At 46.1% G+C, this 17,037-nt stretch overlaps 1 protein-coding gene and 1 long non-coding RNA gene across 2 annotated transcripts; one reads left to right on the top strand and one right to left on the bottom strand.

Moving 5' to 3' along the window:
- The first annotated feature begins 1,317 nt into the window (after positions 1-1,317).
- Positions 1,318-10,954, top strand: ATP5PO (ATP synthase peripheral stalk subunit OSCP). The gene is made up of 7 exons (XM_038581415.1): positions 1,318-1,428; positions 2,678-2,728; positions 4,248-4,358; positions 6,697-6,826; positions 7,989-8,101; positions 10,394-10,480; positions 10,772-10,954. The coding sequence occupies exons 1-7, from the start codon at positions 1,393-1,395 to the stop codon at positions 10,883-10,885; spliced, it is 642 nt and encodes a 213-aa protein (XP_038437343.1). The 5' UTR covers positions 1,318-1,392; the 3' UTR covers positions 10,886-10,954.
- On the bottom strand, positions 8,869-11,633 carry LOC111093470. Its single transcript, XR_005382308.1, has 2 exons — positions 11,181-11,633; positions 8,869-9,166 (listed from the first exon to the last, which is right to left on the bottom strand). It is a non-coding gene; the product is annotated as an uncharacterized LOC111093470 (long non-coding RNA).
- Positions 11,634-17,037: the final 5,404 nt, after the last annotated feature.

Raw genomic sequence — 17,037 nt, 5'->3', positions numbered from 1 at the left:
GGACCCCTTAATTTCAACCAGGGAACTCCGACCCACCCGTGCTCTGCTCGCCAGTTCTCTACTGTACAGAAGAGGAAAATAAGAGTAAGCTCCATTTAGGGTGAAATAGGCTGAAAATCGCTTGTTTTTGTGAATGCAGAGAAACTGGCCAAGGCTAGTGTTGGGTTTTCAGTTTCAATGTCACACTTGCTCAACCCCAAGATAACCTCGGATAACCACTGTGCTCTACCCAGAATCAAGAATTCAGGCACCGGGAACCTCATATCCCCTTACAGACCAACGAGTTGGTGGTGAGATGGGGGTGGGGGGGTGGAGGGGGTGGAGGGGTGGAGGGGGTGGAGGTAGGAGCTGTCACCGCCCAGGCAGGCACTGAGCAGGAAGAGTTGCAGCTGGAGCCCTACAGCTCCTTTCCTTTTATGCAGAGGGAAGAACTGAGCTTGATACATCCTTTGGACGCGGAGGAAAGAAGGGATAAAAGATCCTAATGATGCTAGTCATCAATGTGAAATGGGACATATGCGGGGGTGGGGGGTGGGGGGGTAGTACCAGACTACCTACGTCTCAGAGCTGTCCTGAGACTCAACATAAAAAATGAAACTATATATGTGGTTTAAATAAACCCTAAAATTCAAATAATTGCATTAAATAAACTACCATGTAAATCAACCATTAAATAAACCCCAAAACTCAAGTAATCACAAACCACTATTATGGCCATATCCAAGGAGCTGCAGTGCATTGGGGAATAAATGTAACTTATTTATCTATTTATCTAATGAAAATATTTATCTAATTTATCTACTTATCTAAATGGAAATTTACAATGGAAATATTTATCTAATTTATCTATTTATATAAATGGTAATTTATTTATTTTAAGATTTTATTTATTTATTCATAGACACAAGAGAGAGAGAGAGAGAGAGAGGCAGAGACACAGGCAGAGGGAGAAGCAGGCTCCACGCTGGGAGCCCGATGTGGGACTCGATCCCAGGTCTCCAGGATCACACCCCAGGCTGCAGGCGGCGCCAAACCGCTGCGCCACCGGGGCAGCCCCTAAATGGAAATTGAAAATGGAAATATTTATCTAACTTATCTATTTGTCTAGATGGAAATTTGAAAACGAGGGACAACAAATCCACCGTACAGGTAAGGATTACGTGGTAACAAGGATTTCAACTTAAGGCGCTGTCCGAGCTCGCTAGCTCAGCGGGTCCAACTCTTTTAACACTTGTTTCTAAGAACCACAACTCCCAGCCTGACGGCGACCCCTGCGCATGCGGCCTGACCACCTGCGCCTACATTTCCCAGAGGGCCGAGCGGCTACGCTGACGCACGCGTGCGCCCTTGAGTCTCTCTGACGCGGGTTTGACCTACAGCCCCCCGGAGAAGATGGCCGCCCCAGCGGTGTCCGGGCTGTCCCGGCAGGTGAGAGAGGACGGAGGTCCTGAAAACTAGCGAGAGGATCCCTCTTAGGGCGGAATGTGCCAGAGCCCTAGGAGCCGCGGGGCGAGGCCGCAGCTGGGACAGCGTGGCCGCCGTCGGGTTCGTGGGGCCCGGCGAGTGGGGGCGAGCGGCCCTGCCGGCGCCCTGCGGGCGGGGGGCGCAGGGGGACGCGCGCCTGACCTTGGGGAGCCCGGAGCACAGCCTCGGGACGCCGCTGAGCTTGAGGAGCAACGCGGGGGCGGGGGGCCTGCCCCGGACGCCGAGGAAAGGACACGCCCCACGCCCCCAGTCCTTTAACTCTGTCGTTGTGCCTAAACCTCTCAGGGGCCCACCAGTAACGCTTCAGGATTATTTGCAAAGCCCATTTTTCACCTTTGTGCAAAGAGAAGGAGACGGAAGCGTTTAAGTGACTCGGCCTTGGCCGCCCAGCCAGTAAGGGGTGCACAGAGCTGAGATTCGAGCCCGCAGAGTCACACGGAAGATGGAGTGGGAAGGGAAAGCCGTGCTGTTTAGGCTACAAGGCAGCACGGTGCATGGCACGACGCCTCGCCGCTTGGCTGAGTGTTCATGCGTGATGAAGTATTTGGATCCCCGCAGCCAGTTTTGGTGTAATAACGCTGCAGATTTGAGATATTATGTTAAGGTGACCTGTGCCCTTGCAGATGCTATTTAAACGAGCTCCAGCTCGGTTCCTCGGGAGGCCAGATCCCGTGTCTGAGAACTAGGGCTTGGGCTCACGTTAGACGGCTGCAATGCTCAGAGGATCAGTCTCCGTTTTCCTATATCATTTGGTTTCTAAGAAGGTGTATCTCTTGCACATCACGACTGGAAGCCTCCCTTTTTTTTTTTTTTTTTAAACTAAAATCCTTCCTCACGGGTGGAAATATAAATGCAAATAATAATAATACACGGGTGGTGATATAAATGCAAATAATCATCATCATCTTGGGGTTTTTTTTGAAAATCATCATCGTCATCTTGGGGGTTTTTTTTGAAAACTGTATTTCAGCCATATTTGTGTTTTCTCTCTTACACTGACGTGTGCTAGCCTCAGCCTGTTTCTAGCAAAACTGGGGAGTTGGTGGGAAAGCCTATTTCCCAGGCAACTAGGGATGAATCTCAATGGGGGGGGGGGGGACTTTACCCCTAGGGGATAAATAGCAGCTCATGGTAATCTGTGTGATGATACTCGGAAACTAATCGTTTGAAATGTTTTATTACTGTTTTAAAGGTGCGGTGCTTTAGCACATCTGTGGTCAGGCCGTTTTCCAAGCTCGTGAGGGTATGTCCCCTTTTCTAATTAATTGTGGAGTAGATGAACATGTGTGAGTCCAACGGCAATACAGTAGGGCATAGATGTTTGTATAAGTGCCACCTAAACCTTTCTGCGTGATCTGTGGTTTCCAAAAGGTGATGTGTGCATGAGGGCAGGGAATGGAATACGTTGAATGTGGGATGTGCGGCAGGCCCATGCATAACGTTTATGAGAATTTCCTTTTTTTTTTTTTTTTTAAAAGATTGTATTTATTTATTCATGAGACACACAGAAAGAGAGGCAGAGACACAGGCAGAGGGAGAAGGAGCCTGATGCAGGACAGGACTCGATCCCAGGACCTGAGCCAAAGGTGGATGCTCAACCACTGAGCCATCCATGCATTCCTCTGAGAACTTCTCAAACCCCATTACAGTGCTGGAAAGTAGCTGGCCTTCCCATTTACAAAAGCGGAAGCCGACTCTGGAAAACTTGCCCAGTGTTACTCAGCCTGGTCTTAGAGCTGGACTAAATCTTTCTCATTCCAGGCCTTAGCTTTCTCACTATGACCGTATAGCACCACCAAGCATGTTGTAGTCATATATAGGAAAAAGCCTGTAGTTTTTTGTGAAAAATAATTCAAGGACCAGGCACTTACTTAAGTTGTTAGAGCTCTATTAAACTGAACATTGATGAGAAGGCACTGTAAGGGAATATTTTTTTTTTTTTTTTTTTTTTTTTCAAGATTTCATTCATGGGACGCCTGGGTGCCTCAGCGATTGAGCATCTGCCTGTGGCTCAGGGCTTGATCCTGGGGTCCAGGGATCGAGTCCCGTATCGGGCTCTCTTTGGGGAACCTCCTTCTCCCTCTGCTTGTGCCTCTGCCTCTCTCTCTGTGTCTCTTATCAATAAATAAATATTTTTCTAAAGATTTTATTTGAAACAGAGGGCATGCACAAGCAGAGGGTGGGTGGTGGAGGGGGAGAAGCAGAGTCCCTACTGAGCAGAGAGCCATATGACGTGGGTCTCATCATGACCTGAGCCAAGGGCAGACGCTAAACTGCCTGAACCACCCAGGCACCCCAGGAGTAATTTATAATGTTACTGTGAAATGTATAAAGATATACTTGTATATGTTTCATTAATACCTGTTTTCTTGGCTCTAACGTACAAAACTGTCCTTCTATCAGTGTTTAAAATCTCCAGTACTTGGAACTGATTAGTTATGGAGTTCAAAGGAAGCATGAGTTCATCTCAGAATTAAGGTAATTGACTTATAGTTAGAGCTGAAAGGGACACCCTGTGTCCTCAGCACTTTTAAGATGAAAAATTGGAAGTTCAAAGATTGAGTGACCTGGCCATGGAAACAGCTCTGGTTTATTGGAGAATTGCCATTCAAAATAGCTCTTCGATGACATCTTTAAAGGGTTGTGTGCTATAAATGATGTCATTTTTTAATATAAATGTTAAATCCTTCTGTTGGCAGTATGATATTGTCTTAACTGATTTTCCTTTCCTCTTCCTTCTCTACTCCATCCATTTTTTAAAGCCACCTGTTCAGATATATGGTATCGAAGGTCGCTATGCCACTGCCCTTTATTCTGCTGCATCGAAACAGAATAAACTGGAACAAGTAGAAAAGGAATTGTTGAGAGTAGCAGTAAGTAGTTTTTTGTTCATTACTTACTAAATTTCGATCATATGTTTTTTGTTTTGGTTATTTGGCCGTGTAGCCCTAATGAGACATATCCTGAGAGAAAATGAACTATAAAAAAAGAAAAAACCCGAAATCATGTTGATAGTGATAGTAGTGGGTATTAATATTTTGAACCTATTGTGTGGTAGGTACAGGCAGATACATACCAGGATATTAATATTAGGAACCAAGACTTGGGGCTTAGAGGAGAAATAGAAGTCACCTTTGAAAATCTGTGTTTGTATTTCAGGTATTTTCAAAATAGTTTTTAGAATGTATTATAACGTGCCTTACTAGGAATTTCTTTTCCTTTTGAAGCCTTTCCTCAGTTTCAATTTTTATTTTATTCCCAAGATGTGAGAGGAAAATGACCAAGCACAGCATGCTGGGCAGCAAAATTAGGAAAGTCATATGGGCTCTGTAATGATAATAGAGAACTGATAAAGATAATGAAGCTTACAAGGGAGTCCATTTTAACATTTTTTTTAACATAAAGAGTAAAATAATTGAATTAACCGAAGTCTACTATGTAACTTAAAGGGGAAAATCTGCTGTAATTTTAACTCCATTTTCTAGTTAACAGGTTCCTGCCCATTTTGTTTACAGCAGAAATTCTCTCTCTCTTTTTTTTTTCCCAAAGATTTTATTTATTCATGAGAGACACAGAGAGAGAGGCAGAGATACAGGCAGAGGGAGAAGCAGGCTCCACGCAGGAAGCCTGATGTGGGACTTAATCCTAGGACTTAAGGATCACACCCTGAGCCGAAGGCAGACGCTCAACCATTGAGCCACCCAGGCATCCTGAAATTCTCCTCTTTGAGTTCTAGATTGAAGGTGGAGTCTATACCCTCTCCCAAGAAAGTTTTGCTCTTTTTTGGTATTATGCTTTCAGAAGTTCTTGTATTTTTAATCCACTTATTTCTAAAGATTTTTTTATCTTACTGTTCAGAAGAGAAAACCCTCACAGGCTAGTCACATAGGATGATACTTGTTCATTTTTCATTGTAAGCTTTTTTATCAGAACTTTTGTCCTAGTGGATAACATTAGCTCTGTATTCCTTTATGTCTGCAGATGATGCTTGCGGTCTTAGTTGGCATGATCCACACAGAGCAGGCAGGCTCACACACAGCTCTTTTGGAGCTGATACTTACTGCCCGCTCTTGTCATTTATGCCCATTTTAAACGTGAACAGCAGTGTTCACAGTAGAGAGCGTGACCTGGGTTGTGGTTCTTAGAATGGGGTTTGACTAAAACCTGGAAATCGGTTAAGATACAGAGAGATAGAAAGGAAGCAATTACCTGAAGTCTCTATAAAAAATTAGCAGTTTTTTAGAACTGAGAGGAAAGTGTTAATGCTACACAGATGCCACTACAAAGCTTTCCCACTGGATGATGGAGCAGAAAAAAACTAGAAACATGAAATACTGGATTCCCCAAACACCAGAATGCTTTTAATTTTTGTAAGTCAGCAATTTTTAGGGGAAAGTGTTGTTTTTATGGAGTCACTTAAATTGAAATTTTAGCCCTAGATGCTAGTATGTGACAAGTAGCCTGGATTAGACTCACAGTTCTGGCCAGGAGCCTGAGAAAAGGGACTGCCAGGGGTATTTAATTGAACGAAAGGTGCCCGGATGGAAACAGCCATTGGTTCATTGAACTCTGGCCTGATACAGAGGGGAACAGGGTACCAGAAGTTACCTTGGGTCACTGAAAACAGACATTTATGAATTAACAAAATAGAGACCCATGCTGTCACTCCTGGTAGCCACCTCCCATCCCAGAATGGCTGAGGCTTCTCTGGAAACACCAGAGGTCTCTCACGGGGCCCTGTAAGAGACAGGGCAGGGGCAGGACCAGGCTGAGACATAGAGGCCCCCTCCCAGGGCATGACAAGGAGGCCTCCTTTGCCATCAGAGCACCTTTTTAGGTCTGCACATGAGTGTTAGCATCACTAGCCTTCTCGTAGTTTGTGAAAATCTAGAGGATTACCCATATTAAATACGTTAACAATATGCAGTTAATTGACTATTTTGGCTGCTTAATTTTTTAATAATCTCTTGAAAAGCAAAAATAGACTTAAGAAACCTTACAAAGTGTTTTTAAATTTTTTCAAGAAATATATGAGATAAAGGTAGAAAGTATTCTCAAAGGCAATGAAAAGTACTTGATTGTAAACTTCTCTTCATAAGTGCTTGAGTGCTAATTAACGAAATACGTGATTCATGCGAAAGAAGTATGTTGTGGCAGCTAGGATCATTTATGCTTTAAGGAGTTTACGAAATTATTTTTTGGTACTTTCAGCAAATCTTGAAGGAACCTAAAATGGCTGCTTCCATTATGAATCCCTACATAAAGCGTTCCGTGAAAGTGAAAAGCCTAAATGACATGACAGCAAAAGAGAGGTTCTCTCCTATCACATCCAACCTGATCAGTAAGTATTAGACCTTTTCCACTGAAGCTGCTGGAAATCTTGCTATTGGAAATGTCCAAGGATCAGGAGCATCAGCATTACCTGCCTTTTGGCAGTGAAGCGTCTCAGGACTTAGCCAACCTGCTAAGTCGGAATCTTCATCTTAACTAGCTCCCCAGGTGAATTGTTTGTGCATTAAAGTTTGAGGAGCACTGTCTGAAGGATGTTAGGATGTAAGAAGATAATTACAGTCAGTACCTTCACCCTATGGAGAAGACCGGTGGGATTCATACCCAGAAAATGGTTTGCAGCCAGGGCTGTACCTCTGTCCTTGAAGACAGGTGGATTCTTTGGTGCATTTGGCTTGACTTTGAAGTCCTGTGGTCAGCCAGAATACGGGCTCCAAAGCAAACCATCTTTGAATATAGATATATGTTAATTTGGGGATTTGTAGCCAAACACTGGAATCTAACCAGAAATAGGAGAATCAGACCACAGGCTGTGATGAAGATGCCTGTTGCAGATCTCTGAGACCTCCCCCTACACCCGCCTTACTGATATAAATGCCTGTCAGTGCTGGTTCTTTTAAACATTGGATATACTTTTTTTTTTTTTTTTTAAGATTCTATTTATTTATTCATGAGACACAAAGAGGGGGCAGAGACACAGGCAGAGGGAGAGGCAGGCCCCATGCAGGGAGCCCAATGCGGAACTCGATCCCAGGTCTCCAGGATCACGCCCTGGGCTGAAGGCAGGAGCCAAACCACTGAGCCACCCAGGCTGCCCTGGATATACTTTTTAAACAACAACAAGTTGTATCTCCTTTGTATTCACATTCTTTTTTTTTTTCTTTTTTTTTTAAGATTTTATTTATTTGTTCATGAGCGACACAGAGAGAGAGAGAGAGAGAGGGGCAGAGACACAGGCAAAGGGAGAAGCAGGCTCCATGCAAGGAGCCCGATGTGGGACTCGATCCCAGGGCTCCAGGATCACGCCCTGGGCCGAAGGCAGGCACTCAACCGCTGAGCCACCCAGGCGTCCCGTTTATTCACATTTTTAAAGGATATTGAATATAGTATTTTAAGGCCACAAATCTAAATTTGCTTTAGAGGTGAATATAATACCTTATGGATAACCTGTTTTGAGTGAGTTTCATGGTCCTGAGACCCCTTCACTTCCCCAGATTTGCTTGCTGAGAACGGTCGCTTGAACAATACCCCTGGAGTCATTTCTGCCTTTTCCACCATGATGAGTGTGCACCGTGGAGAAGTGCCGTGCACAGTGACCACCGCGTCTGTAAGTGACCACTTGTTGCCACTATATTTACTTTGATACTCCATGCATCACATTTTGTGTAATGAAAAGAAAAAAACAGGCTGAAATCCAGAAATTGATAACAGTGGCTTGCCACTTAGGAGGTTTGCTTCAGTTCTTACACAGTTCGACTCTGGGAGGTACCTTCTTGGTGTCCCCCTAACCAGTGACAAATCAGAAGGGCCAGACCGGGTTAAGATGTGTTAGGGAGTAGTGGTTTATGTTCCTTTACAGGTTTGAGTTACTTTGTAAAGATCTTATTAAGTAGGTTCCTGGCAAAGTGTCTAATCTTTGGTGGTGGAGGACAGGGCACACAGGCCCCTTGATCTTGTTGCTTTGCGGAAGTGGGCTGTAATGATGGACACTGCTTTTTTGAAACCTGTATGCCAGGTACTTTGTAATTCATTATTTTATTTAACATCAGGATTCCATGGGAGGTAGAATTATCCTTATTTTGTAGATGAGGAAACTAAGTTGCTTGCCCAAGGTGACAAAACATGGAATCAGGATTTGAACAAAGGCATCTCTTTCAGAAGTGCATGTTCAGGTCCTAATTACGTGTTTCCTTACTACTCCAGTTGAGGCGGTCCAGGAGAACGGCCTGTGGGGCTTAATTATCAGGGGATGGTAGATGTGCTTGGTATATGCAGCACCTGACCTCGTCCAGATTAGTATTTCTGGCGTTTACAAGATACTCTGATTCTAAGAGACCACAATTACAAAGAGACATTTTAACACATAACAACATACTTGCACGTTTGTAGCTCAGTAGCTGGTCCCAGGAAGCACATAAGCAGCCGAGAACCATCAGAGCTCAGGCGTTCCTCCAAGCGCAGTGGGAGCGCAGCCATTCTGGATGGGAGGGCCCGGGCAAGGCTTCACCCGGCAGTGGCCACACCATCCCAGAGGCCAGGCCCCGCTCCGCGTCATTCAGAGATCATGAGGACATGTTTTTTTTTTAAATGGTGCCAATTTTTGTGAAAGTTTTTTAGAAGCAACCGTTGCTAATGCTTTTGATGTTGAAGCTCCTGGGTAAATAAGTTTCCACTGTTTAAAACAAAACAAAAATGTATTATTTGATTAATGACTAAGGGCACAGACTATAGAAATACACTGCTTGTGAATATTGGAGCAAATGGGACCTTAGGTGGGTTTCTTAACTGCTCTGAACATTAGTTCTCTCGTATGAAAAATGGACATAAGAACTGCCTGCTGCCCAGTCGTCTAGATTAAAGGAGATGGTGGCTGTGAAGTGCCCGGCACCTAGTAGGTGTCTACGTGGAAAGTGTGCACATACTTCAGAGTTCTCTAACCTCAGAAGCTCAGCAAATAGTGTTTTGATCAAACACTGGTAGACTTGGGGTGCCTGGGTGTTTCCATCGATTAAGCATCCAACTCTTGATTTCAGCTCCGGTCATGATCTCAGGGTCATGGGATTGAGCCCCCGCCTCAGTCAGGCTCCACATTAAGCAGGAGTCTGCTTGTCCCTCTCGTTTTGCTCCTCCCCTTGCCTGTTCTCTCTCAAATAAATAAAATCTTAAAAAATAAAACATTTATACGCTTTCACAGCACCCCTCGTGCGCCCCCAAGAAGCACTGTTAGATCTTTGCAAAGATGGAAAGCTTTTCTGCTAGCTTTTGGACTCCTGAATGTGGGGCTGGGGAGCTATGATTTGTGACAGGTTGGAGGCCTCTCCTTCAGCCGTATGCATTCTCCCCTCACCAGGAATGAGACTGGGTCACGAGGGGAGAACACAGGCTGGAAGTCCAGTGCTTGCTCAGTCAGAGTAGAGTACAGAGCTGTGCCTCCAGAGCTCCTGTCAGCCCTGAGTCTTCAAGATTGTAGGACTGGGTTAAACTGCAGCTTTCCATCTGGGGAAATAGCCCGTCCCATGCCCACAGGGCTGCCCGGAGAAGCAGCCTGTGTCATCAGGCATCACTGACTTCAGGTTTCCCCTTACTCGTGCCTGTGGTACCGCTCGTACTGGGGAGCAGAGACACGGAGGCAAGTGGCACTTCCGGCCATAAGTGAGCCGCCCAGTGTGCACTCGGAGTTGTTCTTGTGGGGCAGAGCCTTGGCTTGCTCCCCAAACAGCAGGGGTGAGTGGCTGCTGCCGGGCAGCTCCAGGATGGCTCCCCAGTGACCCCACACAGGCACTCATGAGGCCTGTCATCGTCGTGACGGGTGCCAGGGATGTTTCTTCCTTTTCTTTTACTATGGAAAGTGTCTGCTATGCCTTATCTAAGTTTAAAGGATGATTTTGTCCTTTTCTAGCCTTTGGATGAAGCCACTCTTACTGAACTAAAAACGGTCCTGAAGAGCTTCCTAAGCAAAGGCCAAGTATTGAAATTGGAAGTTAAGGTGGGTCTCTATGTCTGATGTGCCTCCCCAGCTCGTTTGACAGCGTCGAATGGCTGGAGGAAGTGAAAGATTAAACCTGATGATATACTACATTGCTTATAATAGAAATTTTATATTTTCAACTTAAATGATTATGGACTCCGTTCACAATTTGACTTCGGCTTTTCTCTAGATGGTGATTATAACACCTTACTTTGTGCAACATGCAGACTTTTCAAAGCTTTTCATCTTTCTGTTTGATCGATGAAATGCCAGCACTTTTTCACATTTCCAACCTATTTTCTTTCCTAGGTTGATCCGTCAATCATGGGGGGAATGATTGTCCGTATTGGAGAGAAATATGCTGATATGTCTGCAAGGACCAAGATTCAGAAGCTGAGCAGGGCCATGCGGGAGGTTTTCTGAAAGTATTGATTATCTGTCAGTGAAAACTCCTAAAACTTGGAGCAACAATAAAATGCTTCCTGAACAGAATGTCCTGTTTATCTTTTTTGAAGTGGAAATACAGGGAGCCTTAGTTTATATCTTCCCTTCAGAATCCCCCTAGTTGGAAGGTTAAAAGGCCCATTGGTTGGAGATTTTAGTTTGTGTAGATTATCTTAGGAATTTATGGAAGCTTGTGATATTAGGAAAAACATTTAACGTCTAGTGAGGCCTTCTGTGCCAGGCACAATTGGGTCCTTAAGCTATCGTATCTTACCTCTCCCGTCCTTGGCCTCCGAGCCCGGAGCCTGGGGGGCTGGCCTGCAGGTGAAGTTAAGACCCCAGCAAACCAGGTCAGTTACCATCCTGGAGTTTCCGCGGTTAGTGCCCATGTCCCGCAACAATACTGCAAGTGGTCCTCCGAGCCCCCAGAATCTATGCCGACCAGGGCTTTGGCAGCTGCCCCGTGCTCTCCTTCCTGCTTCTTTCCGCTTCTCCCATGTGTGGACCAACGCCTGTTGCTGTGCCCTCAGGTCCCACATCTGCCAGGTGGATGGGGTCTGTATAGGGTACTTCACACACAGCCAGCTGGTGCTCATCTGATTATTCTAACAAGTATTTAACTCTTGTGCATCTCCTTTTGACCCCAAAGTGATTTGTCTGTGAGACACAGTGTTCTATTAAATGTAAAGGCACTAGTGCTTTCTGTAAAAGTTCTTAGATTCTGGCCAAAAGGATGTCTTCATTCTAGAATCTACCGGAAGAATGCCATTAATGCGCTAACAGGTATTCATTCCCTCAATCCCACTGAGGGCAGAGGGCCAGAGGAGGGCTGTGCACTCTGCCCGAGAAGCCAGCAGAATAGCGATCCCAACCCCTGTGAATGTCCTCAACCAAGGACTAGCCCGGAGTTTCAGCCCAGAGTAGGAAATCGGGACGTTCTTCTCCCTGGAAGCAGCTGTTCAGCATGGCGACCTTGGTCCCTGAAGTCACGGCTCAAGCTAAACTTCTTGCCTGTTGGCCTTGCTGATTCTCAAAGGCCTTTCCAGCCAACCAGCAGGCAGGGGTGACGAGTGTTAGCAGAGTCCTGTTTTCACAGGCTGGGACCAGACCCAAAGGCAGCAACACTTCTGCTTCTCTGATGATCAGTTAACCCAGAAGGGTTGCCCCAAGGGGTTCCTCCGAGACTTACCTGTTCGTATGCAGCCATCACACTTCGGGTTGTGAAGTGTGTCCTGACAGATTAGAACCTGTCGATTACCAGGAACGGGCCAGGCACAGCGATTTTCACTGCCTACCCCACCAGAAAGTTCCATAAAGGAGGAGATAGGACACCATGTACAGTGAGGCTCATGATGTAGACTTTGGCTGCTCTGCGCCCTGGGACAGTAGCCTGGTGGTCAGGGACGTATCCGGGCCACCCAGGGGGTGTGCATGCAAGCCTGCTCTGCTGCTTCCAAGCTACAGGGCCACCCCAGCCTCTCCAAGGCTTGGTTTCCAACCCCTAGATGGGAGCGATCACGCCCACTTCCAGGGTAGCTGCAAGACGGAAGCAGGATTATGAAGAGTTTAGTAGAAGGCCTCAGAGATGTAAAGATGTCAGTAAATGTTAATCCTGGCTCCAGGACCTACTTCCTGGGTCATCTGACCCTGAAGATGAGTTGACTGCACACAGCACTCACCTGACACGTGGTCACAAGACAAAGTCCACCTGGTACTGCTGTGAAGGTGTCGTGTCCTCAAGGGCTTGTCCAGAGCTCCTGGTTCCTAACGGATCATTAGGATGACTCCCACTCCACCGGTCCTCCAGGGCGGCCTCTCCCTAGAAAAATACCCTTGACCCTGGCCTAACCGCCCACCCTCCTCCCCTGCCCCATATAGGCTGCAGCTCTTGAAGCCACGTCATAGATCTTACTGTTTACAACCTCGTGATACAGGTGGGATAGACAGCACCCTATTTTCAAGTGAGGAAAGAGCCTGAGGGGCCCTGGGGTGGGCTCCATGTCACATGCTGGTGGATCAAGTCCCCGAGCCCGGGTCTCTCACCCCCCATTTCTTGCTGGTCCACACGTCACTGACTACACCCTGGCACATGGCCTTCCATCACTGGAGCCAACAGGCAAAGCTAATCTTAGTTGAGTCCCTAAGATGCTCTTGATTCACCCCTCAATCCAGGTCAGATCTTCCTTATACCTTCCCTCCTGTTGGCCTTCTAGAGAAAAAAGTTCTCCAGACACCAGCTGCCTGATTTTTGGTCACCCTCCAAGAGAGTTTGGACAGCAAACCGATTCCCTTCCTAGGGAATACCCCTGGGTGGGCAGAGGCAGGATGACTGCAGCTTCCGAAGCCCTGCAGGGACATGGTGTGGCCCAGGGCCATCCTGCACCCTGGTGCTGGGACCAGCATGCCCTCCAGCTGGCACGACACTGCCCTCCTGACCATCAGCTTGTCTGAAACTCTGGCTTCCTCCTGGCAAACCAGCTACCTAATCACCTGACAGCTGAGAGACACCACTTCGGGGCCTCTTGGTACTTTCCCAGGAGCCAGGAGTGCCCAGACTGCTGGTTGGCCCCAATATCTGGTCACCAAACTTCTAGCTGGGCCTAGCTGGGGACTACATTTACCAGTGTCCCTGGCAGTCCCTGACCAGGACGTGAAGCTCCAGCAGACAAGCAAGGGGAGGAAACGATGTGTGGGTCTTCCTGGGTAGACCTCAGAGGAACCAGCACGCAGGGACCTCAGGAGGTCCCCTTTCCCTCTGGCTACATGCAGATGACAAAGTGGGACTGGAGCAACCACACCCCAAGGGAGAGCCAAGTGACTTCAGGACCAGGGCCACCGTGGTCGGCCAGACCTCGGACCTCTGGGCTGTTAAGACAGAGAAATAAACTTCTCTCTTTGAAGCCACAGGATGTTGGGTCTCAGTGCCAGCAGCTGAGTCTGTGACCTGACCAGTACCCCAGGTCCCCCAAGCCCTGTCTGCCTTCGTCCTGCCTTGCCTCCTGACTGCAGCCAGCCCCGCACCGCGCTAGACAGAGCATGACACACGTAAAACACTATAAAACCACAAGCTTCTAAGGTGACAGCTCACGGACAAAATATCTCTGGGAGAACCTTTTGCTGTAACACTGCCCAAATCCTTCAGATCAAACCCAACAACCTTCCCGTGGGTTAAACACATAGAGACAGGGGAAATGATGAAATGCTTTCAAATACTGCCCTGTGTGATCATCAGACCATCCATGGGGTGCTCTACCCACAGATCTGTGTACAATGGTATTCAAACGAGGGGAAAAAAATGTAAAGCCACCTAAAGATGTAACTATCCAAGGCTGTTTAAATAAATTAGGATGCGTTCAGACAATGAGATACTATGCAGCCCTTTAAAGATCAAGTTGTGAAAAAATATATATATAGCTGATGTAAAAGAAAGCAATCAATAAAATATTAGTGAAAAGATTTAAATTGTGTAATTGAATGTTGCCTTGCATAAGGGAAGTGCTCAGTGAATATTAGCTATTAAGTAGCATCTCGGGGCACCTGGGTGGCTCAGTTGGTTAAGTGTCCAACTCTTGATTTCAGCTCAGGTCTTGATCCCAGGGTTGTGAGTTGGATCCCCATGTGGCTTAACAAAAAAATAAAAATTAAAAAAAATTTAAAAAAAAAAGCATCTAACACACACATGGAGCAAGAAAATACAGGAATAGCATCAAAATGTTAACATTGGGCCTTCGGGTGGCTCAGCGGTTGAGCATCTGCCTTTGGCTCATGGCATGATCCTGGGGTCCTGGGATCGGGTCACACATCGGGCTCCCTGTGGGGAGCCTGCTCCTCCCTCTGCCTGTGTCTCTGCCTCTCTCTGTTTCTTTCATGAATAAATAAAATATTTTTTAAAAAGTTAACATTTATTTTTGTGTGGAAGGATATCACCATCAATTTTATTGCCTTTGTGCTTTTCTGTTTGCTGAATTTTCTGTGTTAACAAATATTACTTCTATAATGAGAAAAAAACAATAAATATTCTAGAATAAAATAGCTCCTTGATTATGCTGGCTCCTAAGTTGGGTTAAATAGGTATCCATTCAACATGTTTTATACCAGTGATTCCTTTTACCCTCCAATTTGTGCAAAAGGAGACCTTGTCAATCTCAAAGAGAACTAGGTGTCGTTTGGAAAAGAAATGCATTATTTTCTGTGTTTATGATGATGTTTAATTTATTTTTGAAACCTCAAGAAACCAAGGGAAAGGGAGTAGGATTTTTACATTGATCAAAAATGGGGCCTCCTGGTTTAAAAAGGGTGAAAACACACTATGTTAGTGTGCAAAATTTTTTAACGTGTTGTAACATGTCAGCTGGTGTTCAAGCCAGCCAGACAGCTTAAAGGACTGGTTCATCATCAGAGAAATCAGTGATGAAATAGGGAGGAATTACCTTAAAACCCAATCAGGGCAGCCCGGGTGGCTCAGTGGTTTAGCGCCACCTTTGGCCCAGGGCCTGATCCTGGAGACCTGGGATCGAATCCCACGTCGGGCTCCCTGAATGGAGCCTGCTTCTCCCTCTGCCTGTGTCTCTGCCTCTCTCTCTCTCTCTGTGTCTCTCATGGATAAATAAATTTTTAAAATCTTAAAAAAAAAAAAAAAAAAAAACAGAAGAAAATGCTATAAATTTAGATAACAACAAAATTCAGTGCTGGGTTTGCTAATGGCTCCCAGAGTTGGAACTCAAGGTTCTGACGAGTTGTTTATGTGGGAAACTTCTCGGAAAGCCAGAGTGATCCTCCGAATGTCTTTGTAAGACAATCTCAGCCTTATGCTCCCCTGTCAGTGCCCCTGTGTTCCTTCTGTTGCACCTCACTGACTTCTCCAGTTCCCAGAAGTAGTCAGTACTGGGAAATTGAGTTCTACTTGGTACTGACATCTGTGTGGGAGGGGTTGTTGGTTCAGTTTGGTTTTTTGGTTTTTGTTTTTTTTTGTTGTTTTTTTTTTTTTTTACTTTGCTTTTGCACGGTTTTCCTTCCACGACAACCACCTTATCTGTGGGAGAAGGAAGTGCCCAGGAAGAGAAGCCATTTGCCAAGCGGCCTGTTTCCTGTCTGCTCAGAAAGGAGGTGGGGAAAAAAAAAAAAAAAAAGAAAGGAGGTGGGGCAGAAAGAACTCGAAATAATCCACCGTGACAGGGTTGGCTTTCTCGTTTTATTCATGAACCATGTGAATGTAAACCATCCAGGTCAAAATGAACACAGAGCTGTTTCGAAGAGAGTGTTCTTTTTTCAAGATACATAGGACTAGCAATCTGTACCGATGTTGCTCCTGGTTTAAGGGAAAAAAAATCAGTTACCGTAAGTCTGAATCCATAAAATTTACCATCTCATACATAGTAAGGTGCCAAAGGAACGTTTGAACAGCAGAACTAACTCCAGCTTCTTTTAAACAACAAACGGAAGCAACCTCATAATTTGGCCCCGCTTCATCAAACCTTAGACAAATACATAATTCTTCAATTTATAATAGAGTCTAATAATTTTTTAGAACTCCATTGACATTGCGTATTAGACAATATAGTCTCCCTTCCATGGAAAATTAAACAGTACCATTATTCAGCAACAGAAGTATAGTACAGTCAACAGGACGTCCATGGAGGGGTGGGGGGTGGCCTGGTCTCTCCCCCACGCCCAGCCCCCTGCCGGGGAAGGGCTGTGAGGGGGACACTATGCCACCAGCTCTGTGACCCATTTGTCACTAAAACACAAGGGACTCGTGTCAGACTGATACATTCTTTCCCAAACGAGTAAAGGCTAACAGGAGTGACTTGCAAGCGCGGCTGGGCGGGACCCTCACTCTCTGGCTTGTCCTGTCCCCCCAAATTTCAAAACAACTAGGGCCCAAGAAGCAGCTGACTGGCTGACTCGTTCCTACTCACAGCCCTCTTGCTACCCCAGCCAAGAGGGCGCGGTGCTGAGAAAGGTCGGCCCCTGTGCTGGGCAGATGGACCAGAGCTCGACTGGTTCTGCAGGCTGGCCTGGGATGGCCCCCCCAGGCCGAGCCTGCACCAGGAGATCTCTGAGCGGCTCCATCTTTGGGAACAGAGTCGGTTACATCCACATGGCTCCTTGCAGGAACTTGTATGACCCAT

Source organism: Canis lupus, chromosome 31 (genome assembly GCF_011100685.1).
Source record: "Canis lupus familiaris isolate Mischka breed German Shepherd chromosome 31, alternate assembly UU_Cfam_GSD_1.0, whole genome shotgun sequence".
Classification (NCBI taxonomy): Eukaryota; Metazoa; Chordata; class Mammalia; order Carnivora; family Canidae; genus Canis; species Canis lupus.
Note: the sequence above shows the minus strand (reverse complement) of the source record. Positions and strands in the feature narration are given on the sequence as shown.

Excerpts from the sequence above, each read along its gene's own strand:
- ATP5PO (XM_038581415.1), top strand. The coding sequence starts at position 1,393 with ATGGCCGCCCCAGCGGTGTCCGGGCTGTCCCGGCAG. Across the intron at positions 4,359-6,696 it reads AGGAATTGTTGAGAGTAGCA|CAAATCTTGAAGGAACCTAA; the intron begins GTAAGTAGTTTT and ends TGGTACTTTCAG. Across the intron at positions 6,827-7,988 it reads TATCACATCCAACCTGATCA|ATTTGCTTGCTGAGAACGGT; the intron begins GTAAGTATTAGA and ends TCACTTCCCCAG.